The sequence below is a fragment of the Carcharodon carcharias genome, chromosome 4 (genome assembly GCF_017639515.1).
Source record: "Carcharodon carcharias isolate sCarCar2 chromosome 4, sCarCar2.pri, whole genome shotgun sequence".
In the NCBI taxonomy this organism is placed as follows: Eukaryota; Metazoa; Chordata; class Chondrichthyes; order Lamniformes; family Lamnidae; genus Carcharodon; species Carcharodon carcharias.
In genome coordinates, this window is record NC_054470.1 from 76,338,867 (window position 1) to 76,365,285 (window position 26,419).

Here is a 26,419-nt window from a genome sequence, read left to right on the forward strand (position 1 = left end):
TGTTGGAGGCCAATCATCTTCAGGACATCACTGCAGCAGTTTTTTAGGGCAGTGTCCTGGATCCAACTATGTCCAGCTGCTTCATCAGTGACCTTCCCTTCAACATGAGGCCTGAAGTTCTGATGGGTACACAGTGTTCAGTCTCACTCAGATAATGAAGCCATCTGTGCCTTCATGCTTGGGCTGATAAGTGGCAAATAACATTGACGACAGGCAATGACCAGCTCCAATGAGAATTAACCACCTTCTTCTGATATTCAAAGGCATTACCTTCACTGAATTATCCATTATTCACATCCTGCAAATCACCATTGATCAGAAAGTTCACAAGGTCAGTCACAAATACAGTGACTGCAAGAGCAGATTAGAGGCTGGAAATTATGCAGCGAGTATCTTACCTCCTGACTCCCCAAAGCCTGTCCGTCATTTACAAGGAACAAGTCAGGAGTCTGCTTGAATACTCACCACTTGCTTGGATAAGTGCTGCTGCAGTGACACTAAAGAAGATTGACCACATTCAGGTCAAAGCAGCCCACTTGATTTGTGCCCCATCCATCACCTTAAACATTCCTTTCCCCCACCACAACTGCACTGTAGCAACAGTATGCACCATGAAGCCTCATTTGACAGCACCTTTGGAACCCATGACCTCTACCATCTAGAAGGACAAGGATGGCAGGTGCTTTGGAAAACCACCATCAGTCAAGTTCCCCTTCAAGTCATACAACTTCCCGACTTGAAAAGATGTTTATCATTTGTTTGCTTTGTCAAAATCCTGTAACTCTCTGGCTGACAGCACTGTGGATCTACCTACACCAACTGCAGGGGTTCAAGAGGCAGCTCACCATCACCTTCTCAAGGGCCATAAAGGATCAACAACAAATAATGGCCTAGCCAGTGACACTCACCTCCCATGAATGAATAAAATAATAATAGTAATTGCAAAATGAAACAGGAAATGTTTTACAAAGACATATAAGGAAAGGGTTGCTCAAGATAGGATCATTGAGACTTTACGCATGATTTTTACTTCATCGCGCGGGTGCAGTGGACAGGCCTGGGAGCGGGCGTGAAACCAACCACCACCCGCGATCGGGCGCCGGCTGCGATTTCACACTGGCTAGTCAATTAATGGCCGGCCAGCGTGAAAGGTGCACTCAGAGCCTCAGCACTGCTGGGGTGGGGGTGGGCAAGCGCTGAATTGTGTGCATGCATGGGAATGCGCTCAGTGAAAGCTCCCAGAAGGCACAGAACTGCCTCAGGGAGCTGAAGATTTTTAACATTACAAATAAGGAGTTGAAAAATAAGGAAAGCGTGTTCTCTCATGTGACTCTGTCACACGAGCAGGGACATGTTAAAAATGAGTTTTAAAAGTTTTTATTTATTTTTTAATCACTGTTCAAAACCTCATCCCACTTGTGGATGAGGTTTTGCAAAGGCTGCTTGGCCTATTTGTCCGCTTGCCAACCGTCAGGGAAAAATTAAATTAAACTAATTAATTAATGGGCTTTACAGCCCTCTTCTTTGTCGACGGGCATGCTGCCTTGGCCCGTGCCTGCCGACTAAAATACCGCATGAGTACATGATGACAATGGGGCGCTCGCCTGACATCTTCACGTGCTATTTCACGCTCATGTGTGTCAGGTGCACGCCCACATGCCAAGCTGAAAATCCTGGCCTTTATTTTCAAAAATAAATGCCCTCAGTGTGTCATTTTAATAAAATTGAAAATGGACTTTGTGCAATAATCTAAAATCAGCTTTAGTGAATCCGGACAGTAAAATTCAAATCAGATGTAAAATGGGCTGTAAATTTGCTATCATATGTTACTATGTCACACAAAGTCAAAGTCAAAATTTACCCCATTGTATTTTCAGGGGAGACTTTTATTTATTTGCTACAGTGGGAAACAGAGGGAATTTTCTCCCAAAGTAACTCGTTAATGAGACCCTGTTTTGCAACTTGCTGCATTACTCATCCATTGAAAATGGATGTATGTTGAAGTAGCTGCTCTCTATGAAACCTTCTTACAAAAAAAATGCTCATAGCTATAATGGATGTCATAAACACAATTGGACCAGCCACAATAAATGCCATGGCTGCTGGAATAGGTCAGGGGTTTGGAATTCTGCAGTGAACAACTCACCTCCTGACTTCCCAAACCATTTCAGCTACCTACAAAACACAAGTCAGGGATGTAATGGAATGCTCTTCACTTGCCTGGTTGGCTGCAGTTGTAACAACACTCAGGAAGCAACATCATCCAGGTCAATAGAGCCCAACTGATTGGTCCATCACCTTAAACTACTCCTCCCACCACTGTCACAATATGGCTGTAATGTGTACAATATAATCACCAAGCCCCTTTTTCTACACATCCTCCCAAACCCATGAACCCTACCGGCTGGCACAAGAAGAACAGGTGATGCATGGGAACGTTATCACCTCCAAGTTCCGCTCAAAGACAAACCATCCTGACTTGGAAATATTTTGCTGTTCCTTCATCATCACTGGATCAAAATCCAGAAACTCCTTCCCTGCCAACATTGTGGGAGGACTTTCATCGGACGGAGTATAGTGGTTCGAAAAGATGGCCTACCACCACTTTCTCAAGAAGAGACTAGGGATGGGCAATAAATTCTGGGCTTTTTAGTGATATCCAATTTCCCAGAGTGGATTATAAATAATGCCAAAAGGAAAAAGATCTACATTAAAAACATTTTGTATTACTTCCATCGTCATATTAGTTAGAGCTTGTTTGTTATTATTCTAGCAAGTTAGGACTTGCCTGACAATCTTTAGCTTTCTTTGATGGAAACACATACATATGGACAATACAGGATCCACAAGATTAAACATGACCACAGTGTTAATCTAATTAGCATAGAGTATATTTTATACAGCACTGGAGACAGCTTAAAGCTATACAGACCTTTCTTATGGATATTAGAATTTATTTTGTGGTAATTGTTTCCCTTCTCTGCTCCCTGAAGACAGGAAATCAATAGCAAAACAGTAAGTCAGGGTCCATAAGGAATTTGCGGTGATAGACAGTTATTGTGGAATGCGTAGGAGGTGAATAATGTTATCAGAGGCAATAATGAATAACTAAGAGGATATTATTTTGAAACTAAGTTGAGTGGCAGATTGTCAATGACAAATGTTGCTCATTATGGGTGCGGGAATGTGAATTCCCATGACCCATGGATCTCCATGTCTTAGGCTGTTTGTGGGATCAGCACAGGATGAGTTAAAACAGTTTTAAGTTCTGATGAGCAGGAATACTTTAGCAAAATTGAAGGAATGTACGAATGGAAAGGTCACTCTTCCATTTCTTAAGTGTCTGGGCAGCTTGTTTGGTCACTATTTAGAGTAATAAGCTGATTAAAGGGCTTAAGTGGACCATATAACCATGGTAAATGAATCATCGGGAGAGATTGAAATGAACAACTTGGCCCCATACTATCAAAAGCCTGCTTTGTTTGCCTTTTAATCTATTGTAGTTTAGTTTTAGTGTGCATGGAATGTAAAGATCAGAGGTAAAACTAATATAAGCATTACAACTGTTTGCTATAGTCAAGCTAGAATGAAAAGTCTTGGTACCTGAGCTCTTATAGTGAATTGTGAACTCAACAACAAAGAATCATAGGGGGCAAAATTTTCCTGTTGTCGTGCCAGGGCAGACCCCGCATGTCCGCGTCCTGACGTCACTGCGTGCTATCGCGATATTTCATTGGGCGGGCATGCGATGATGTCCTATGCGCACCCACCATTAATTAATGGGCCAGTTAAGGCCCTCGAGGCACCAATCGACTCCGGTTTTTTGGCGCCCATGTGATCTTCAGCTTGGTGCATGGGATCAATGGGCAGGCGGGTAGGACGCATTTGTATTAACCTCATCCACGGGCGGGATAAGAGGGCTCACTGGGGTCGCAAATGTGCACAGTCAAGTATTTTTTGATGGAAGTTTTTGAAACTTGCCTGTGTGATCTGCAGTATTTCAAAACACATATCAGCTACTGTGTCTGGACTCTTAACCTTCAGGTCAGCACTCTGCAGTCAGGAATCTTTTCTGGGCCTGCAGGTTTCAGGAAGCCTTCCCTTAGCCTGGGAATGGGAGCTGAACTGTCCACTGGAGGCAGCTCCTCTGAGGAGGAAGGGAGGGCTAGAAAGGGGAGGAGGCCAGGAGTGCACATTCAGCCTCCAGCGGACCCACCTTTGGGAGGACAAATAGACACAAGGGGCGCAAGGCCAAGAGGTAGTCCAAGGCAGAAGGGGCCACAGAAGACACCACTATGCTGCTGCCAGGGTTATACGGGTAGCGAAGCAGCTACCTCAACATGTCTGAGGCACAGTGCCAAAGGAGGCTCCATCTCTCAAGGGAGACAGTCAACTATATCTGTCAGATGATTGGGCTTAAGATCTCCGCTAACTGTGTGGGTGGACACCCCATGCCAGTGGCTCTGAAGGTCACAGCTGCCCTCAACTTCTACACCTCTGGCTTCTTGCAGGGGTCAGTGGGTGATCTTTGCGGTGTCTCCCAATCAGCTGTGCACATTTGTGACAAGCAGGTTACAGATGCTCTGTTCAGCCGTGCATTGACCTTCATCCACTACCGCTGGGACAAGGCAAGTCAGACACAGCGAGCCAGAGGCTTCACAGCAATTGCTGGCTTCCTCTGCTTCCATGGTGCAATAGACTGCACACATGTGGCCATCAAGGTACCAGCAGGTGAGTCCGGTGCTTTCATCAACAGGAAGGGCTTCCACTCCATGAACGTGCAGATAGTGTGTGATCACACGATGCTGATTCTACATGCAAGGTGCCCAGGCAGCTCCCATGACAGCTACATCCTTAGACACTCCCAGGTGCCGGGGCTCTTCAGTGCTCCAGCCCGGCTGGATGGATGGCTGCTGGATGACAAGGGCTATCCCCTCATAAGGTGGCTCATGATGCCTCTCCGCCATCCAAGAACAGAAGCTGAGCAGCGGTACAATAGGAGCCACGGCACCACAATGGCTATGGTCGAGAGAGCCATTGGTCTTCTCAGGATGCACTTCCGATGCCTTGAACACTCAGGGGGTGCACTCCAGTAACCTCCAGATCGTGTCTCGGTGATAGAGGTAGCCTGCTGTACTCTACAATCTTGCCCTGGAAACGGGAGACGCAGTGGATGATGAAGGCATCGACTGCGGCTGCACACGATGAGTCCAGCAGTGAGTCCGAGGATCAGCATGCACAGGGAAATGCTCCAGGAAGGGTGGGACACCCGGGAGGCTTTAATCCAATGAACTTTCAGCTAGCATGCCACAGATGGATCAACAGGACAAGCCTGGGCTGAAGGCTCCATACCCGATATCTAAGTGCCAAATCTGCCAGGTTAGGAACAGTCACTAAGGGCCTTGTTAATAAAGCTGAATGTCCAACAAAGCATTCATTACAGTTTTGGAAACCATACACATGCAGAAGAAAAGAGGCACCCTCAGCCATGGTGACATATCTGAATTTATTATGTCAAACAAATCAACTTATTCCAAAAAAAATGAGGATAGTGTTATCAAAAAAAACAAATCATAGGGACCTCACCTCGGGCCAACACAAAAGCACCAGTGAAAAACCCGTGGTGTGCCTAAGATGTCTTATGTTTTTGTTTCAGGGTGCTACGTCTTGGTGCTGCCCCATCGCTCGGAGTGGCATCTGAGACAGCCTGCTGACTCTGCTGTCCTGTTAGCCTCGATGAGCTTGGCAGTCATCCTCTGGCTTATGGAGCCAGTGCTGGCCCCGCCTGGGAAGGAGCTGCCAGTTCCCCAGCTGGCATCTCCCCATTTGTCGCAGCCTCACCAGATTCTAGTCACTGGGGGAGGGGCAGAAGAGCTGCCGCCCTCATCCAGAGAGCCCTTACAGGTGCCCGCAGAGACAACAGGCAGCTGCTACGCCGATGTGAGGTCACTTCAGACCTCCCTGCTCACCATGGATGGATGGACACCGAGCTGGGAAAGTTGATGCCCAAACCATCTCCTGGCTGACCAGCTGAGGTCAATGCCGATGTAAAGGCTTGCTGATCAGAGCGCATCCCCAGGAAGCCCTGACAGGTCTCCTGGAGGGGGCCCTCAATGAGAGTCACCACTCTCTCCATGGAGGAGGCATGGTGCTTGGACATGTGGCTCAATGCTTCAGCGATTGTCCGCAGAGACTCCTCCACCATGGAGACCAAGCCATGCATAGCCTCATGCATCACCCTCAGATGCTCCCGCACACCCGGCCACATTTCCTGCAGCTGCTGCTTTGCGGATGCCTCCAGAGGCTCATCATCAGGGACCGACTGAGCATATGCCTGGTCCCCTGCAGTCCTCTGACTGTGGACGCCATGGGCACTCTCTGTCTCTGCCAGCTCCTCCAGTGACTGTGAAGTGCCCTCACCGCTGTTCCCTGGACACTAGTTGATGTTTGAATTCCCACCGAGGCGCTAGTATCTGTGCTGGTGCTTACCTGGCAGAGATAGTGTGACACTGGTGAGACTTCAGGCCCCTCAGGCGTGAGAGCGGGCCTCTGCTGCACCTCCTCCCGGCCCTGCTCCAATGATGCTGAAAGGAAGAACAAGGACAGTGGATCGGTTAACATGGAGACAATATCAAAGTGCATCCCTGTCTCCCGGATCATTGTGCGCTCATCCTTCCATAACCAATAGTCAAGCTATGTTGCAAAATTAAATCATTTAACAGTCAGCAGTGTTATGGCTGTTGGGTGAACAATGCTGACCTCACTGCTGGGCATACATACCTGGCCATGGCACCCCAGCCTCACTGACACTAGTGGACCTTGGTGCATGGTACTTCTCCAGATCTAGGGCATCCTGCTTGAAGCGGCTTAGAATGGCTATCTGCGCCTGGCTGCCACCAGTCCTCGCACACTCTGCCGCGTTATGAGCATTCTTCTCCTGAAAATGAGAGATGAGCATTGATTAGTGAAAATTGCACATGGACTCTGTTTGCGCACGGCCTACCCCAACCAGAATGGGACGTATCAGGGCTCCAGAGCCTCCTTACCCTGCTGCTGCCGAACACTCACAAAGATGCTAGGCTTGCTTCACACACCCGCCCCCCCACCCCACCGCCTTGGACACATGCTGCCTACATCACATTAATTGGCCCGCCCACATAAAATGGCGACGTGGACCATGCCCGCTCCCGCTCCGCCCGCCTGCGTCAGCTCTCGCTTCGCCCGCCCCCCCCGCCAAACAGAAAATTCAGCCCATGATATCAAAGAATCAAATGATCTTATAATTTGATTTGACTGAGTACTCATATTAGCTTGTCTAACGTGAGCTTGGTATCTGATTCTGTAGTTGTTATAACTGATATCTGTGTTTAAAGTAACAACAGTAAATGGAACAGGAAAGCAGTCCACCATGTGGTTTTCCCTCACAGTGAATCTGTTTTTCAGGTTTTGCAGAGTCCCTTTTGTTAGTTTAAGATAAGTGATAATACTGGACCAATAAATTTATTACTTAAAGTTAAACTGCAGGTGGCAAACATCTTGTATTTTCATAAAAACAGGAAGAGCTGGAAATACTCAGCAGGTCTGGTACTACCTGTGGAGAGAGAAGTAGAGTTAACATTTTGGGTCAAATATGACTTCTTCAGAATTGAAGGAAGATAGAAATGTGATGGTTTTGTACTGTTGAAAGAAGGGAGGGCAAGGAAGTACAAAAGGGAAGGTCTAGGATAGGGGCAGAAGTCATGTGTCAGTCTGAATCTTGTTTTTCATGTTCTTTGCTTTCGGACTGAGCTGTTCATTATTTTTTCTTTCACACTCACTCTGGACAAATGTTTTGGTTCTTTACTACAACCATCTTCACTCACTTTGCCCTAGTCCCATGTCATCTTTGTCATTTAATCTCTCCTGCCCTTTACCTGCTCACTATCCCTCTTGCTACTCCAATCACCTCCCACTCGTGCCCACTTCCTAATCCTTCACTGCCCCTCTCACTGCCATGCTTTCAATCCCAGCTCACCTCCCACATGCCACTCTGCTCCCAACCCTCCACCATCCCTCTCACTGCCTTGCTGTCCACCCTGCTCCCAACCGCTTGCCACCCCACTCCCAAACTCTCGCCATCCCACTTGCAAACCCTCTCCTGAGCCCTTGCTGCCTCACTTGAGGCAGGCAAGGTGGCGAAAGGGGTGGTGAGAGGGCTCAGGAGTGGGGCTGCGAATGGGAGGTGAGTGGGGCAGTGATGGGTTTGAAAAGAGGCAACGAGAGCATGGATAGCAAGGCAGTGAAGAGTTGTTGGGGATTCAATAGGTGCACAATGACGATATCGGCAGTGGGAGAAACTGGGCATGCACCAGTTCTGTGTCAAGGGTTACAGTACACCCAGTTTAGTATAAACTGATTTCTTGATCAGGGATAGCAAACATCCTGACCAAGTGAAATCTTCTGGTGATGCAGGGTTGAAGGACAGAGGCAATTGGACAAGGGTGTGTGGACATATTCAATACCTGGATCGGGGGAAATTTTAACCTGCACTGTGGGGTGGTGAGGGTGGGGGACAGTCAGGGGGTGGGGGAATGTGGTGGGAGGTGTGTGTGTCAGGGTCTGTGAGGCATTAAAGATGGAAAATATGGTGGCATGTTGGAAACCAGACATGACTCCACTGAAATCTGGATTTAACTGGTATGTGTTTCAAGGCAAGTGGAAAGCACCCATGGGACAAGGAAGTTAGCAATTATCATATGCAAAGTAGCAATTGATTGAAGATTTATCCCTGTATTCAGGCTTTAACTGTGAGCACACAGGTTTCCTGAATGGTTTGAAACTCTCCAGGGTCAGCAAGATAAGAGCACAGTGGAGATTGACAGGGCTGTGAAAATGGCAGTCTGGAAAACCTTCAAATACTGAACTATGGAACTACTTCCTTGTCTAAGCATTTGGTCACAGCACTTGGTCTGAGAATTTTCTATCACTGGAGGTAAGTTCCAGCACTTCTGAGGTCTTTTCTGCTTGGACTTTACTCACCTTTTTCTGCATTTCTTAGCTTTCAGAGCAGCATGGGAGAAGTTTATGCTGCTCCAGCTTGGACACTTGGTGAGGAACAAGAAGAGAACGAGCAACACCAACACTAATAGGAGCAGCACTGGCAGAAGCAGCAGCTACCTTGTCCTCAGCCAATTACCCCTCCACAGATCAACGGTGATGGACTCAGAGTTCGAGCTCAAAGTGGGCAATACCACCAGCACATGGTATACAGACGGAGGATCTGCTTTCTGGACAAGACTGAGCAACAGTGTCTTAGGAGGTTCAGACTCCTTGGCAGTCTCCTGGAATAAGACCTTCCAAGTGGGCCAGCTGGGGATGCATTGCCAGTGGCCCTCAAGCTCACCACAGCCCTGAATTTCTTTGCCTCCAGCTTGTTACAGGGATTTGCTTGTGACATCAGCAGAATTTAACAAACTGCTGCACACAACAGCATATCCCAGATGACCGATGCCACGTTTGCCAAGGCCACCACTTATGTCCACTTTACTACTGTTGAGACCAATCAGAATGAATGGGCTTTTGGATTTGCTGCAATGACTGAATTCCCAAAGGTCCACAGAGTCATAGACTGCACTCACACGACAATTAAGGCACCTTCATGTTATCCAGGAATATTCACCAAATTGAAAGGGGTTTCACTCCATTAGTGCCTTGCACAACATCACACTGCAGAGAGGAGTGGAACTGCAGGAGCAGGAAGGTGAGGGTGCCCTCCAGAGTTTCAGAGGAGGAAGGGCAGCAGGTGGAGCCTAATCTGACCAAGGTTTCTGCAGCGGTTACTGAGCTGCCAAGATGCCTGAGACAGACTCATACAAGCATGATTCAGCCTAATGCTGAGAAGCCATATGGCACACCAAGCTGAATCCACCTGCTCCTCCCCAACCCCCACCCCCCACACCTCTTCCAAGCACAAAGCATCCCCACAGTCAATTTTCCTTCTGTCTCATTGGGTGGAATTTTACCAGCACACTAAAGCAGCAATGGTGGAATGCATTTTGAAATTGGTGCATTGGAGCTGACGCCCAACATGTTAACATTATTTGTGTCCATGCCTGCTATGCCATCAGAATGGAGAGGAACCCCATCCACAGAATGGCCAGTGACCACTGCTGTGATCCTTTGGCAATAGCTACCTCATGGATGGGGCGATTTAATAAAGGTGGCTTCACTGGGCACACCCCATCCACTACCCCATGTGCCTCCTCCAGGGATCTGCCAGACTTCCCCTGCAGCAAGGGACCCATTGGTAAGACACTGGTGGAATCCCCAGTTCGGCCCCAACTGGCCAGTTAATTCACACTAATTGGCTACCTGCCTCTCCCTGCTGGGGACTCTGGTATTCGCCTGCATCTGGTAAGATCTTGCCAGAGGCGGGAACAAATGTTCCAACAAATTCAAAGGGTGCCTCCGTGTTGAGGTACTCATGTGCTCTCCTGCCTGTTGTAGCAGCGTACAATGATGGGACAGCCAGTAGGGCATCGCTGCAGGCCCTTCTATTGACCCAGGAGGTGCTGGCCTGCAGAGGAGTCTTCTCAATTCGTTGCCTTTAGAAAGATCATATAGGTGGGTGACCAGGCATCACCAGTGAGGTTGGGACCTACTTTTCACCCCAATTTCTGAAAATCTTCAGAGGTGTTAAAATTCCGCTCATTGATACCCGTTGTGCATTATTGATCAAGCAATTTTCCTCCAGACTAGTGGCCACTTGGCAGGCAAAAGGCAACAATGGAGGCGACTGGATAATGAAGAACTGAAACAAATAGTTGAATGTTACCAATTTTACCTTTGGAGATGGGCTAGGAAGCAGGGGCGTGGTAAAATCATAGTGGAAGGTGCCCGGAGGGTAGCCGACATGCCCCTGCCACCACAGGATATTACCAAAGGTGGGAACAAGACTGGCCTATTGACCGCCATTTTACCAGGATGCCAGAATTTTCTCAGCACAAGAATGTACCTCTGCCAAGTGGGAGCCCACCAGTTACATCAAGGAGCTCTCCCAGTCGCTTCCCAGCGGGATCTTCCTCTCCAATGACTCCATGGCCCATAGAGAGCCCCATCAGTGACAATGTCCACCCATGTGGCCCTGAAGCTGTCACTGGAGGCTTCACCCCTGCCATAGCCAGGGCCTGACTGCCCAGCCTCAGCACATCAACATTTTTTTATGTCGACCCTTAGGAGGCCCCACATTATTTTGGAACCTTCTCTTTTTCCTTACAACACTAACTGCGGCGACATCTATTAATGGTACGGTCAAGTTTGCAAAGCTCCTGGCCCTCTGTTTGGGTCGGCAGATTGAGGAAGCAGGCAGCCATCCTTAATGGATGATAGTCTAAGTGGTGGCCTCTTAATTGGCTGCCATCAGTAAAATTGCTGCTGCTGGGCTGCTGTTGGCCTGTGCAGTCTTGGGACCCATATTTGGTCCCAACGGCATGGCATGCTGGTTTCCAATAAAACTCTGGCCAAAGTGTAGGGGTAACAAGCATTGCCTATAAAACTGACACAGTGGCAGACTTGTAAGCACCCAAATGATTATCCTTATGAAACTGCAAAGTCTTTCTCTTCCATTCCTATTACCTCGACATGGTGCTTCCCCTGTGGCTTCAGCAAAACTAGAGGCTGTTTATTCCCTTTATCTGACTGTTGAGATGGTTGCAACCAACATGCTCTGTGTTGAAACAGCCCTGCCTGCACTTGTATGGGGCAAGGCTCAATCATTGGGACAGGAGTCAGCATGAGTCGTGTCATAAAGCTTTCTCATAGTGCATGATCTCTTCTGAGGATTCCCCAGCCTCCTTCTGCAACATCTCCTGCAATACACTTGAAGGGCCTGTGAGAAATGATAGGCATGATATAGAACTGGCATAGGGAAAGGTTCAATGTCAACATTGTGCAGATATTCATTTGCAGTTAGTGGTGTCAATAATTCAACATGAGTGATTGTTGTGTGTCATGAGGCAGTGCGATTTCTCATTCTGTGACCAGGAGTTTGGGAGACCCACCTCTCCACCTCCAATGTCAGTACACTCTGTTACTATAGAATCATAGAAAAGTTACAGCACAGAAGGAGGCCTTTCGGCCCATCTTGACCATGCCAGCCCGAGGACACCCAAGTGCCCTTTTTAATCCCACCTTCCTGCTCCTGGCTCATGGCCCTGCAGTTTACAGTACTTTAGGTGCAGATCCAGGTACTTTTTAAAAGAGTTTAAAGTTTCTGCCTCTACCACCAACTTGGGCAGCGAGTTCCCGACATCCATTACTCTCTGCATAAAAAAGTTCTTCCTCATTTTCCCCCCCACCATCTGCCACATATCTTGAATCTATGTCCCCTGGTTCTAGAATTCTCCATCAAGGGAAACAATTTTATCCTGTCCACTCTATCTATTCCCCTATTTACTGATCTGCATCATTTTATCCTCTGCAGTGGTCAGGTAATTAATGGGGGGACCAGCTGAGGAGTTGACCAAATTCAGCCTGCCTCTAAACCATTGAGGAGTAAGGGTGTAGGTGACATCTGACAAGGTATAAATAAACACATAAACAATTAACATCAGTATCTGTCAATACATTCATTGGAACATCCTTATCAGATATTTATATGTGCCAAGTTTATAGATTTATGAACCCCTCATATATCTAGGTGATCTTCTTATGAGTGCTTCTACAAGTACTCCCCTTGCTCTTGCAGCTGGAATGGAGGCAGCCTGGGCTACCTCATGGTCTGGCAGACCTCATCTAGCTGCCTAAGGCTTGGAGGGCCTTGGCATGCTGAAGGTGTCCTGCTAGGGCAGGACCATCACCTCCACCAGCACCACCACCTACCCCCCAACCACCCCCCCACCCCCCACCCAACTCCCTCCTCCCCCCTAGCCATTGGAGGTGCTGGGGTCACAGCAGAGTGGCTAAGGAGCCGTTGTCCACACCAGGAGCACCCTGAGAGGAGCTCCCAGATGTGGAAGGCAGCCGCCTCTTCTCCCTTTCAAGGCACACTTGTACCTCGCTACTGATTTGAGAAGGCCAAGCAGCTGGTGGATACTCCGGGCGCCTATTCCCCCTCTCGCTTTGCCACTGCTGCATTGAGCTCATGGGCAAACGATGGTTTGCAGGTCTCCATGTATCTCTGGCCTACTGGATCTGCTTCTTCTTGTCGTCTCATGGGAAGAATAGCTCTTGCCTTTACCTTGCAGCCTGGAAGAGAACGTCGGGGGAGGTGTTGTTAAACCATGCGGTCACCTGGTATCTTCCCTCTGGCAGTCTCCTGCATCAGCCTGATTGTCTCCTTAACTCTCCGGTTGAGCCACAATTCTTCTGTTGGATTCAACACTGGTCAGCATCTGGGATTCCTGCAATGAGCATTGGATCAGTCTCTGTGGTTCCTGGATTGAGCACTGATCAGCCTTCAGTTTGTAGGAATCTACTCCTGAGGAAGTGCCCCTCTCAATTGCTGCTGCAATATTTAGAGCATTTGAGACTGGCCTGAATGCAAGGCTGGCAGACCTTTACAAATGTAGCCAAAACCTATGCCTCCACCAGCTGATGCTGAAATAATCGCCTTGTTGTCCAACATGCTACACCACTGAATGGGCCTCATGCCACCTGGCCAATAATTGGCCGGCCACCATGTTATCGCAGTCTGCTGGTCCCATTTCTCCTGTGCCACAATGGCACCCACTTCCTGGTCTGCTGCTGAGGTCTGCACCATGTCTACTAAATTCAGCCATAGTGTGGTTGTTGGTACTTGAATAAAAAATGCCTTTCCTGTCTTGATGAGATAATTGAACCTCAAATAGCATTGTATCCATGGGCGGTGTACCACATTCCTGCCGTTAGCCTCCCAGACCACTTCCAACCACACCTGCTTGGCTTCAGAAGCTGGTCCCTTCCTCCCATTCTCTGGGGAGAGCACATCTCTGCTTGTCCTTAAACTGCATGACCTTCAGAATGCCCAGAGAACCAGGGGCAGCCTTCCCATGTTGAAACTTCATCATTGCAATTTCTCACTGTCCTAATAGTTCTATAATAGATCTCTTCTTAACCATACCGGAGTCCCTTTAAATAGAAAGCCTTTATCTATTAAGCGTATGTTGGCATCATGCTCACCTACTCCAACTGGTACAAAAACCCGGAAGTGGGATGTTTGTACTGTGCTATAGAAGTGGATTTTACCCGTCCCTCTGACCCAAAAGTCGGCCAGTGCCTTGCCAACATGAAATCTGGCTGCTCAGCAGCAATAATATGCTGGAGAGGGACTTAATTGGATCAGAGTGGTAAACCCCGGCCTAGGGAACTGCAGGCCAATCTGACCAGCCGGCAGCTCTAAAGTCCCAGCAGCACCAGATGCAAATAATGGCCGTTGCTGGGACTACAAATAGTCCCCACAAAGAAGTGAAGATTTCTCCCAGCCTTCAGGTAGGAGCAGGGATTTTGGGCAGCCATGACTGGGAGAACACAGCAAACAGAATGAGGGGTTTAGTGTTCAGGTGAGAGATGCTGGACCTCTGCATTACTAGAGGTACATGTCACAGGGGTGACATATAACAAAACTCGGGAAGCAAAGAAATCAATTTCCAAGCAGCAAGGAAGTTTTGTTGCAGTACAGAATGAAGAGCTAAGAGATGCAGAAATAGGGGACATACTGTTCCATACCAATTCTGGGCACCTTAGGAAAACTGCCCAGAGAGAGTGCAGAGAAGATTTACTGATGTGATTCCAGGGATAATGGACTTCAATTACGTGGAGGAACTAAAGGAACTGGCATTATTCTCTTTACAGGAGAGAAGTTTAAGGAGAGACTAATTAGCAATGTTCAATATTAGGAAAGAGTTGTATAGAATACAAAAGAGAAAACGTTTCCAACAGGGTGGAGAATCAGTAACCAGGAGACACAGATTGAAGATAAGCTTATAAAAGAGGGGGAGATGATGAGAATTCTTTTTCACAGTGAGGTGTTATGATCTGGAAAGTACTGCCTGAGAAGGTGGTGGAAATAGGTTAAATCGTAACTTTCAAAAGGACATTGAATATAAACTTGAAGAAGAAAGTGCCTGCAAGACCAAGGGAAATAGCAGGGAAGTGGGATTGATTCGTTCAAATAACCTGCATAGCAGAATGTGTTGAATGGACTAACTCTGTACTGTGTGATTCTCGTGGGGAAAATTTTAACCTGAGTGAGTGCTTAACGGGTGCGGGTTGTGGGGGAGGAGTTCAAGCAGGAAAAATTCCGAGCACATCAGGAAGCCGTGTCCAGGCTGCTGTCTTCCAGGTTTTACCAAGGTGGGAAAAGAGGTGGACAGTCAACCTGCTCCTAAGAGGCAGGTTGGCATTTTAAATGCTTTAATGAGGCTGGCAACCTCTAGCAAACCAGGGGCTGAATTTTCCGTTCGTCGGGCAGGCGGAGCTGACCCATTCACGGGCGAGTGCGGAGCCAATCGCCATCGGTGATCTGCGCCAGGCCGCCATTTTGCGCGGGCGGGCTAATTAAGGCCCACCCAGCACTTTACACAAACCCAAGAGCGGGATTTTAAAAATTGCGGCGGGCTTGTACAGACCGCTGGTTCCAATGGGGAACCAACAGTCTGTATAAAGAAAGGCTAGGGAGCCTCCTTTAGGCTGAACACCATGGCCAGCTCCAAGTGCAGGCGGTCTGCACCGCAGGGTCCGGAGGAAGACAGGCCAGAGGAGGAAGGCAGGCTGCAGGGTAGGCCAGCGGGGGGCCAATGTGCCCCTTGCCTCTCTGATGCCTGCCTTGCTGCCATTCTCGAGGATGTGGTAGCACGGCGAGAGGTCCTGTTTCCCAGGATGGGAGGAGGAGGGCCCCCCACATTACGAAGCGGACCTGGCAAGAGGTGGCGGAGGTGGTCAGCTCCATGGATGCTGGCCAATCATGGACACAGTGCTGCAAACGTTTCAATGATTTGTTGCGCTCTGGAAGGGTGAGTATCATGTCAGCCTTGGCCATTTAACCCAGCAGGTAGTCATGTCCTTTGAGGCTCCTGCCCCCCATCGTCTTAGTGTCATTACTGCATTGGGCATTTGGCGCACGCTGGGTGGGCAAACAGATAGTGACCATGCTTACATCAGCCTTAGTGGTTGAGGAGAAGATGGGTTCTCCCTGCAGCATATGTTGGTGTTTGTCGCATTTGAGTAGTCTGGGGGCAACCTGCAGGGGAGCTGCTAGACACATACTCACAATTCCAACACATGTCTTATTGACGGTGATAAGATGGTGGAAGGGGAGCCTCAAGGTGCCATGGCCAAGTACCATCTGCCTCCTTGCCATGGGCAATAAGACCCGTGTGTTATTCAAAGTGATGGACGCCGAATGTGTCCAGGGTGAACGTTGGCGGGGGGGGGCGGGGGCTGCCGGGAGCGGGGGTTGGGAGCAGCCGTACTATCTTTTGGTGACTGATCACCAGTAGTGTGGACAGGAGCCGCTGGAGGCCTCAGAAGGGCCACTGTGGTTGGGGTGCGGCATGCATGTGCAGAGTACATGAGCGACCAGCCCCAATAAATACTCTTCTCTGTTCTGCAGGTGAAAACTGTACACAACACCCATGAACGTTTGCACACTGGTGTGGTAGCCAGGCCATGCTCCACATACTGACCCAATTCGAAGAACAGGCCATGGAGCTGGAAAGGAGCCAAGTGGCCAGGTCAGCAGGTGTCGGTGAGGCTGGGGTATAGCGGCCAGGTATTTGAGGCCCCCAGTCCCATCCACTCTGTCTCCCCACCAGCCAAAGCACTGGTGATTGCTGCAATCATTAATGCAACAACACTGCTCATTCACAGACCGATACAGTCACAGTCAGACATGTGGGTCATACACAAAGGTCCCTTGGCCTCTTGAGGATGCGCATCTCTAGCACCTTCCAAAGTCACCTTATCCCATTTGTGACCACGATCCCCATGGCCTAACATGCCATGGCATCACTGCTGCACAGCCAAATACTTATTGCATCTTAGGAGGGTGTGTACCTCCACCACCCTTTCAGCCAGTGGATCCCACATTACTCTGTCCAAAAGGTCCTCAGCACATCACCTGTCAACCTCATGGCACTCAACTTAAATAAATGCCACCACGTTACTCATCCCTACGCCAAGGGGAAATGTTGCCTTCTGTCCACCCGTTCTATGCCCCTCATAATGGTAAGAAGGTCAATAATGTGACCTGTCAATCTCCTGTGCTCCACAGCAAGTGTATGCAATGTTTCCTCATAACTCCAACTCTCCAGGCCAGCGTGCATCCTGGTCAGGAACCTCTGCACTCTCCCCATTCCAATGCCATCCCTCCCATGAAGCGCAGGTCACAACTGAACACAGAAGTGTAGCTGTGGCCTTCACAGCATTTTCTGCACTTGCAACATGATCTCCCTTTTCCTGCATTCTATTCCTCGGCTAATAAAGACAAGTCAGGCTTTGACCTTGTTAAATGCCTTATGTTCCTGTTCTGCAACCATAACCGGTCTGCCCAGCAAGGTCCCTGTAATCGTCCTTACTGTCCACGGTCCTAACATTTCTCCTGTATTCCCGTACCTTGTTTGGCTTGCCAAAGTGCATAACCTCACACTTGTCCACAGAACATTCCATGTGGCATTCCTTAGGCCATCTGACCAGCCTGCCTGTATGCACATGTAATGTTTGGGCCTCCTCTTGACTATCTACCACCCCACCAATGTTCGCCTCCTTAGGTTCTTGAAGGTTGAGCTCATTACGAGCCTGGGGGGGAAGGGATGAATTGTGTTACTGACTGAAAGCTAACTGAGGCACTGTCCTTGTTGTTAATTTCAGCATTACCATCACATGGCCGCCAGGAGGACGTCCAGAGTCCCCCTTCCACACCTGAGGGGCGTCAATTGGCATGAGTGTCACAACATTTCAGTGAGCCAGGCATCAGCGCAGTGACTACCATATCGGTGGGGAATATACCATCTGCAAGTGTCCTGGGGCACTGCAAACTGCAGGGGACCAGGCACATGCTGAGTCCAGTAGTAATAATGTGCCTCTAGAGATGTCAGCCATGCAGCAGCTGTAGGACAAGCGGAAGGGTGAGCGGGAGCATCTGGCAGGGTTGCATGAGAGTGTGCTTCACTTGGTCTCTGTGGTGGAGGAATCCAGGCAAAGTGTCAGTAATGGCATGAACCTCATTTCAGAGAGTCAGGCTTCCTCCATTGAGAGATTGGTGACTCTTTTGGAGAGGGGCTTCCAACGGATTGCTCAGCACCTGATTGGGTTACGCTCTGACCTCCAAACCCTCACAGCGCTAATGGCCACAGGTGATCATTCCCAATGTGGGACATGTTCAGGGCACCAAGTGTCCCAGCTCAGTACCCATCCATCTGCGTTGAGCAGGGAGGTCCAATGTGACCTCATGTCGGCACAGCAGCTGCCTGTCGTCGCTGCGAGCTCCTCTCAGGGCGCTTCGGATGAGGGCAGCAGCTCCTCCGCCCCTCTGCCAGTGACCGTTGCATCTGTTGAAGCTGTGACGACTGGGGAGGTGCCAGTTCTGGAACTGGCCACTCACTCCCAGGAGGGGCCAGCACAGGCTCCACGGGGCAGAGGACGCCCGCCAAGGTCATCGAGCCCAATAGGACAGCAGAGTCAGTAGGCTGTCTCACAAGCCGCTCTGAGCGATAGGGCGGCACCTAGACATAGCACCTGCAAACGTGAGCATAAGGCATGTTAGGCACTCCACAGGTGTATCAATGGTGATTTTGTGTTGGCCCTAGATTAGGGAATTTATTTTTGTCAATGTTTGTGGATGAGAATAAAGTCCACATGTGTTACCATGGCTGAGGGTGTTTCCTTTGTGCTGCATTTGTCTGTTTCACAGACATCTCATGAGTGTTTGAGTAGACATTGATATTTCTGTACTAAGCCCTTAGTTGCAGCTGATGAAGTTGAAAATGTAGCACTTAAGTGCCACGTGTGGAAGCGCCAGGCAATACTAGTCCTGCTGATCGATTTGTGTGGAGCTAGCCGAAGGTTCATTGGATTAAAGTGACCCGGATGTCCCTGCCTCCTTGGTGTAGTAGTGGGTCGGCGTGCTGCCCCTCATTGCCCTGTGCTTCCTCATCCTCTGAACCACTGCTGGATACATCATGTGCAACCTCATCCATTGCGTCAAGATCTTCATCGTCAACTGCATCCCCCCTTTCCAGCGCAAGATTGTGCAGAACACAGCATGCTACCACAATCACAGGGACACAATCTGGGGGGTACTGGAGAGCCCCCCTGAGTGGTTCAGGCATCGGAAGCGCATCTTGAGAAGACCAATGGCTCTCTCCATCACAGCCCTTGTGGAGCCGTGGCTCCTATTGTAGCACTGCTCAGCTCCTGTTCTTGGATAGCGGAGAGTCATCATGAGCCACCTTCTGAGGGGATAGCCCTTGTCACCCAGCGGCCATCCATCCAGCCAAGCTGGAGCACTGAAGAGCCCTGGCACCTGGGAGTGTCTGTGGATGTAGGCGTCATGGGAGCTGCGTGGGTACCTTGCACATACTTGCAGAATCTGAATCCTGTGATCACACACTATCTGCTTGTTCATGGAGTGGAAGCCCTTCCTGTTGATGAAGTCACTTGGCTCACCTGCTGGTGCCTTGATGGCCACATGTGTACAGTCTATAGCATCTTGGATGCAGGGGAAGCCAGCAATGGCCGCGAAGCCTCTGGCTCAATCTGTCTGACTTGCCAGGTTGCAGCGGATGTGGATGAAGGTCAATGCACCTCTGAACAGAGCGTCTGTAACCTGCTTGACACAATGTGATTGGGAGACACTGCAAAGATCACCCACCGAGCCCTGGAAGGAGCCAAATGCATGGAAGTGGAAGACAACTGTGACCTTCAGAGCCACTGACATGGGGTGTCCACCCACACAGTTAGGGGATATCTCAGGACTAATCATCTGACAGATGTAGTTGACTGTCTCCCTTGACAGTCAGAGCCTCCTTCGGCACTGCACCTCAGACATATTGAGGTAGCTGCTTCTCTGCCTGTATACCCTGGCAGCAGGATAGAGGTGTCTTCTGTGGCCCCTTCCACCTTGGACTACCTCTTGGCCCTGTGCCCTTTGTGCCTGTGCCTGTCCTCCCAAAGGTGGCTCCCCTGGAAGCTGATTGTCCAATCCTGGCCTCCTCCTTATTCTATCCCTCCCTTCATCCTCAGAGGAGCTGCCTCCAGTGGAGATGTCAGAACCCATATCCAGGCTAAATGGAGGCCTCCAGAAAGCTGCAGGCCCGATAAATATTCCTGACAGCAGACTAGTGAGCTGAAGCTTCACAGTACAGAGAAAGCTGCTGGAAATCGATCTGAACTGCTACAGATCACACAGGCAAGTTTAAAACACTTGCTGCAATAAATGCTTCACATAAAACATTGACAACCTCTCTGAGCCCACATGTCCCGCCCGTGGATGAGTTTTTTAAAAAAGTTACTTACCCGCCTGCCCGTTGCACCCGTGCACCGAGGCGAAGATCGCACGGGTGCCTCAAAATCAGCATCGATTGCCGAGTTAAGGGCCTCAACAAGCCCTTTAATTAATGGTGGGCGCGTGTCGCGCTTCATCGCGCACCCACCCAACTAAATATTGCGATGGCACGCAGTGAGGTCGGGATGTTCGCCCGACGTCAGCGCGCGCCATTTTAAGTGCTGACATGTGGGGCTCGCCCCCACCCCCCCCCAACCCCGCGCGTCACCCAGAAAATTCTGCCACAGGTTTGCAAATTTTACACTGGGCAGCCAGGTTTCCCAGGCACCTGGAAATTCTAGAGCTGAAGCAAGGTGAAGACAGCAGTGGAAAGAAGGCAGGTGCCTTTACAGCACTACTTGTGGGGCAGGAGGAGCAGAAGTGCTTCCCACTCCAGACTCCCCAAGCCCCCCTCTATCAGAATCCCACCCTACCAAGCTGGGATCAGACCTACTTGGCCCTGCAGCATAGGCCGGAGTACTCCTCTAAGCCTGTCAATCAGGCTGGCATACAAGTGGAAAACCTTTCAAGGCCAATAGACACAAGCTGTGGCGGTAAAGCTCCATTGCATGTGTAGAAACCCAAACTTTTGTGTTCCCTGACTGAAACTCCACTGACTTGCTTCCATAATCCACCCCAGTGAATATCCAGAATTATGATTCTTTTAAAGGCAGGAAGGATGTAACTGGAGTTTGACAAGTTTAAATAGATGGGCCCCATTATAAATGTAAATGTCGAAATCAAATGGAAAAGAGGTTGACGGAGAATTATGACAACAACAGAAAGCAAAATGCTGTAATTCATTTTTGAATTAATGCCGGTTTCAAAATTCACAAACAGATTTAACAAGGAGCTAATGCAGTTTTGGTTATGAGCTGCAATTTTAACTCAGCCAATTGTTCTGGGATGACCAATCAAATTTCAGTTTTTGAATATTAAAATGGCATACATCACGAAAGTCATAATTAGGCCAAGCTCTATTCTTGCCAATTATTATGATTCAAATTTCATTTAAATTGGCATAAGCAATTTAGTATCACTTTTGTGTTGTTACATGAACCCATCAGGATTAAGATAATGGGCCATAATTTGCTACAATAAGGTAACTATCGACATGTGCCATTAGTTAGACTTTCTCTTATACATTTAGGATTTTACGATAGTTACATGATAATTTTTCTGCAAGTATGAGCCATTAGCACTACTGCAGTGAAAAAATAAGGTTCAATTTTGACCCTACTCACTGGTCGGGATTTCAATTCTGAGGTCAGGACCCCGAGATCATGTTTATTTCACTGCACTAACAACTTGCATGCATCGTTAATTCAACTGAGAATTAACATAATTTGCCCAGAGTCGCTTTCGTTGTGTAATTAGCAGTGATGGGTGCAGGAAGGAGGCAGAACACAACAGCAGGCCCAATTTCTAAAGGGGCTTGTTCCCAAACTCACACTTAAATAATAATCCAGGCCAATGATTGGAAGACCCATTGGATCAGGCAGACACTGATTTTAAACCGGGTCTAATGGGGGCAATTTTCCCCTACCCCGCAAGTTGGAAACCTGATGGGATTGGGTGCAATGTTGGTTTTACAACCACTCGATTTTACTTTTCATTCACGTCAACAAGTAATATTGCGTGAGTATAATATTTTTAATTGACAAGTTGATTAAAATTGCCCCCAAAGCAGCTGTAATTTTCGAGAACAGGGCAGGCAACAAAGTATTCCTTTTACCAATTAGATTGAATGATTGTACAATAAACTGTGTGAAGACTGAAAAGTGAGTGTAATTTAGAGAAGGTGAACGTAATGTCAAATCAGGTACAGAAAGATAAATAATAGGGAAAGAAAGTTTGAATTAAGAGAGAGAAAAAATGAGACAAGAAGTAAAAAAAAATACATTTAAAATCTGAAAGAATTCGACTTCACACTTAGACTTGAAATGACAAGACTTAACTTTCTGTGTTGAGCTTAGTCCATATCTACCATGGAGTTGGTTGATATCATTCCATCTGAGAGAGATATGGGAATGAAACCAAGGAACTTTGGTGAGATTAGATAAGATCATCTGCTGCTCTTCTTTTGATGGCTGAACAAGCTGATTCTGGAAAGACAAGCACAGCAATTTCACAGCAACCGATGCATTTTAATAGGGAGACAGACTGCGAGTTGCCGTTTCTGCAAGGATAATAGTGGAGTGGTGCAACTTGACCAACAGCTTTTGGATATCCGTCTTTAATTGTGCGTCTGCACCATACCGGAACTTGCTGTTTCATTATCCAGCGTTGTAAAAATGTCTCTTTAGCCCTGTTCACCGCCATATAAATGAATCTTGCATCATCACTTTTAAAACCACCACAATGGCCTGAATTTTACAGCCCTTTCTGTCCAGCGGGATATTATGGTCCCGTCAAGCTGGATGGAGCTTTAAATGGCTCACCGCATCCGCTAGAGGGGGACAGTCCTTGGTGGTGCCGTAAAATCCTGGCCAATGTCTCCATCTTACTTCTGTCAAATATTTTCTGTTTGAAATATCAGGAATTATTTTTATCAGATCCTATAGAACCCTCCACACAGCAATTTAAAAGTAATGAACTTGCTTAGAAGCAGTGTAGTTTACTGATGTAAGTGATTTTGTTGTGTGTCCCATAGTTGGATGATGGATGTGAAAGATTATGATGTTTTATTATTTTATTTTCCAGGCTTCGGCAATAGACAAATTTTTCCAGCCGTGGTCTGTTTCCTGGTACGTACAATGCCAATTTTTATTCAAGATGAGTGCCCTGTGCTTTAACCATTTCACTTTGCATTGCTTATGACTTTCCCTCATGCATTTTACTGTCATTTAAACAGATATAATATATATTTGAGACAGCACATCCTGAAGAGAGAGAGGACTTACATCCCATGAGTTCTGGCTAGATTCAAACTAAGGTCCTAGAACATAAAAATGTTTTAACCTGTGCTGTGGCTGAGTTTTCCTTGAGATTATTTAAAAAATGAGCCTGTGAGGGATGATGTTGGTGTGATCTGAGCTATATGTTGAAGTTAATACAGGTCTTTAGAATGTTTCAGGTGGATCTACTTATACAGCTATTACTTCAATCAAAAATACATGCCTCCATTTTAACATTCTCTTTAAATTCCTCATGGTCTCGCCCTCCTTAACTCAGTCACCTCATCAAGCCGTATAATGGTCTGAGGAATCAGCTTTCATCTAATTCTGGCCTTCTGTTTTATCCCCAATTTCCTTCAGTCATCCATTGGCAGCTGTGACTTCAGTTGCCTAGACTTCATGCTTTGGAATTCTCTTCCTGTGGAGGTTGTGAATTGAAGTTCTGCTCCAGGACTTGAGCACAAAAATCTAGGCTGATGCATCATTGCAGTACAGAGGGACTTCTGCATTGACAGAAATGCAGGGCAGGATCTTCTGGTCAGTGAACGGGGGCAGGGCCCGCTCGCCAATGTGTAAAATGACACGGGATGACATCGGATGGAACTCTCGACGTCACCCCATTTCATTTCCATTTTCAGGTCGGCAGGGGCGCAGCCGAGTCAGCTGTGCGCTTGCCGACCTGTCAAGGGCCTATTGAGGCCATTGAAAAAGTAATTAAGGTCATTAATGGACCTGCCCGTCCAACCTTAAGGTTGGTGGGCAGGCTGGGAGCCCAGGTGTGCTACAGAAGAAGCACGAAACCTCATTTGTGGGGGGGATGAGGTTTCATGAGGGTCTTTAAATTTTTATCACATCTTTCAATAAAAGTTATGGACATGTCCCAACTCATATGACAGTGTCACATGAAGGGACATGGCAGGGAAATTTTTTAAATCTCTTTATTTAAAGTTTTAAATCAGAGTTGATCTCCCTAAGGCATCACTTAGCCTCAGAGAGAATTGTGCGCTCTTTCGTGTGCATCCGCCAAAGAGCGCACTCCCGGCTAAGGGAATCCTCCCACCGCCCGCACAGGGAGTGCATAGCGCTTCTGAGCGGACATCACGCTGGACGGGCCTTAATTGGCCCACCCATGTAAAATGGCGGTGCACCCCTGATTGGTGGGTGCCGATCAGAGGCGCGCCTGCCAGCCCCCATGCCCATGCCCGCACTTTCCCCTCCCCCACCGATGGGGGAGAATTTTTCCCGTAGTCTTTTGGATGAGGCATTAAACTGAGATGTCATCTGCTCTCTCAGACATGTGTAAAGTGTCTCATTTCACTATTTTGAAGAAGTGTAGTGGCAAGTTGGGGAGGAGGGGAGGGTGGTGGTGGGAGTGGGGGGTGTTATTCTTGGTGTCCTGCCAATATTTATCCCTCGATCAACATTATTATCACATTGCTGTTTGTGGGAGCTTGCTTTGTACAAATAGACTCCTGCATTTCCTACATTATACTTCAAATTGGCTGTAAAGTGCTTTTGTACACCCTAGGCGGAATTTTCTGCCTGTTGGGCAGGCGGGCCTGACCCAATCTCTGGTGGGTGGGGAGACGATCCCCACCGGAGAAGCGGGCCCTGCCGCCATTTTACATGGGCCGACCAATTAAGGCCTGCCCAGCGTGACACCCGGCGGGAAGCACTGTGTGCTTCCTGTGCAGGCAGGGGGGGTACTCCCCAAATGCGAGAGTGTGCTCTTTCACGCATGCGCACAAAAGAGCGCACATTCCCTGAGGCTAAGTGCTGCCTGACACTTTTAATAATATGAAAAATAGAAAAAAAAAATCCATAACATGTCCCCCTCATGTGACAAATGTCACATGAGATGGGACATGTTCATAATTTACATAATAAGTTTACTAAACTTTTTAAAACCCTACATGAAACCTCATCCAGCCAGTGGATGAGGGTTCATGTTTTCTCTATTTGCCACCAGGGCTCCTGGCATGCCTGACAACCTTAAAGTTGGACGGGCAGGTCCTTTAATTGTATAATTGATCCTGTCAATGGCCTCAGTTGGCCATTGACAGGTAGGCGGGTGCCCAGCTGATTTTGCTGCACCCCCTCCTTCCGGAAAATTTAAATGGGCCAGGATGATGTCAGGGGTTCTGCCCGATGTCATCCCACATCATTTTACATGTCGGCAAGCGGGCCCCCGCCCCCTGCTCGCCAATGGCAAAATTCTGCCCTCTGTCATTCTTTTTCTTCCAGACCACATTATTATCTCCTCCTTTAAGATGCTCCTTAAAATCTGTCTTATTCACTTGACCTAATTCTTCATTGTAGTTTGGTGTGATGTTTTATCCGCTAATGCTCCTGTGAGCTGCTGTGGGACATTTTGGTATGTGAAAGATGCTATAGGGACCAATTAACTCAGTTGACTGCCTGGGTTGACTATGGTCCAGAATAAAGCAATAGTGCAGGTTTAATCCCTGAACCAACAGAGGCAGTGTCAGGGGCCTGCCTCTTCACCTTTCCCATTGTGGTATCATGGCCCACAGCATGGTTGTCAACCCTCAGACACCGAGAACACTACATAAAGAGAAACAGAGAAAGGTACCGGATAAATTGATGTTGTTGTTGATATTTCTCCCTAATGTGCATGGGCGACACTCAATTTCCAGGTGCAAAGAAGAGAAAAAGGGACACAAATCTGTGAAATTAGGCCTGACCTTCTTTATTCTAGCTTGGACTTCTCCCAAATATGTGAAGGGGGGGCACAGCTATACCTGCAATTGGTACAGACTCCATATAGGTATGGAATTAAGATGGCCGAGAATACGACCAGTCCTTTTTCTTGAAGTTTCCAAGAAAGTTGTCCAGATAAAGAAACCCAGAGGAAAAAGCCATTGACCATTGCAGGCAGATAGCTCTCAGATCAAAGATTCAGGGGGGAGCAGGCATCAAGGGGAAGAAAGTTCAAACAGATAAGTAAGTCTTTTTTTATCCGAACTTGAGGTCAGGTGACTGACTTTCTGTCCCTAGGCTCTGG

General features: G+C 48.1%; 1 protein-coding gene across 4 annotated transcripts in view; it reads left to right on the forward strand.

The window, feature by feature from the left end:
* LOC121277388 (trans-2,3-enoyl-CoA reductase-like) overlaps nt 1-26,419 on the forward strand; it is a 204,681-nt gene that overhangs the window by 144,921 nt on the left and 33,341 nt on the right. For all 4 annotated transcript variants that reach the window (XM_041186799.1, XM_041186800.1, XM_041186798.1 and 1 more), the window contains exon 8: nt 23,201-23,244. In XM_041186799.1, the coding sequence (XP_041042733.1) occupies nt 23,201-23,244 (44 nt within the window). The remainder of the gene's footprint in view (nt 1-23,200; nt 23,245-26,419) is intronic.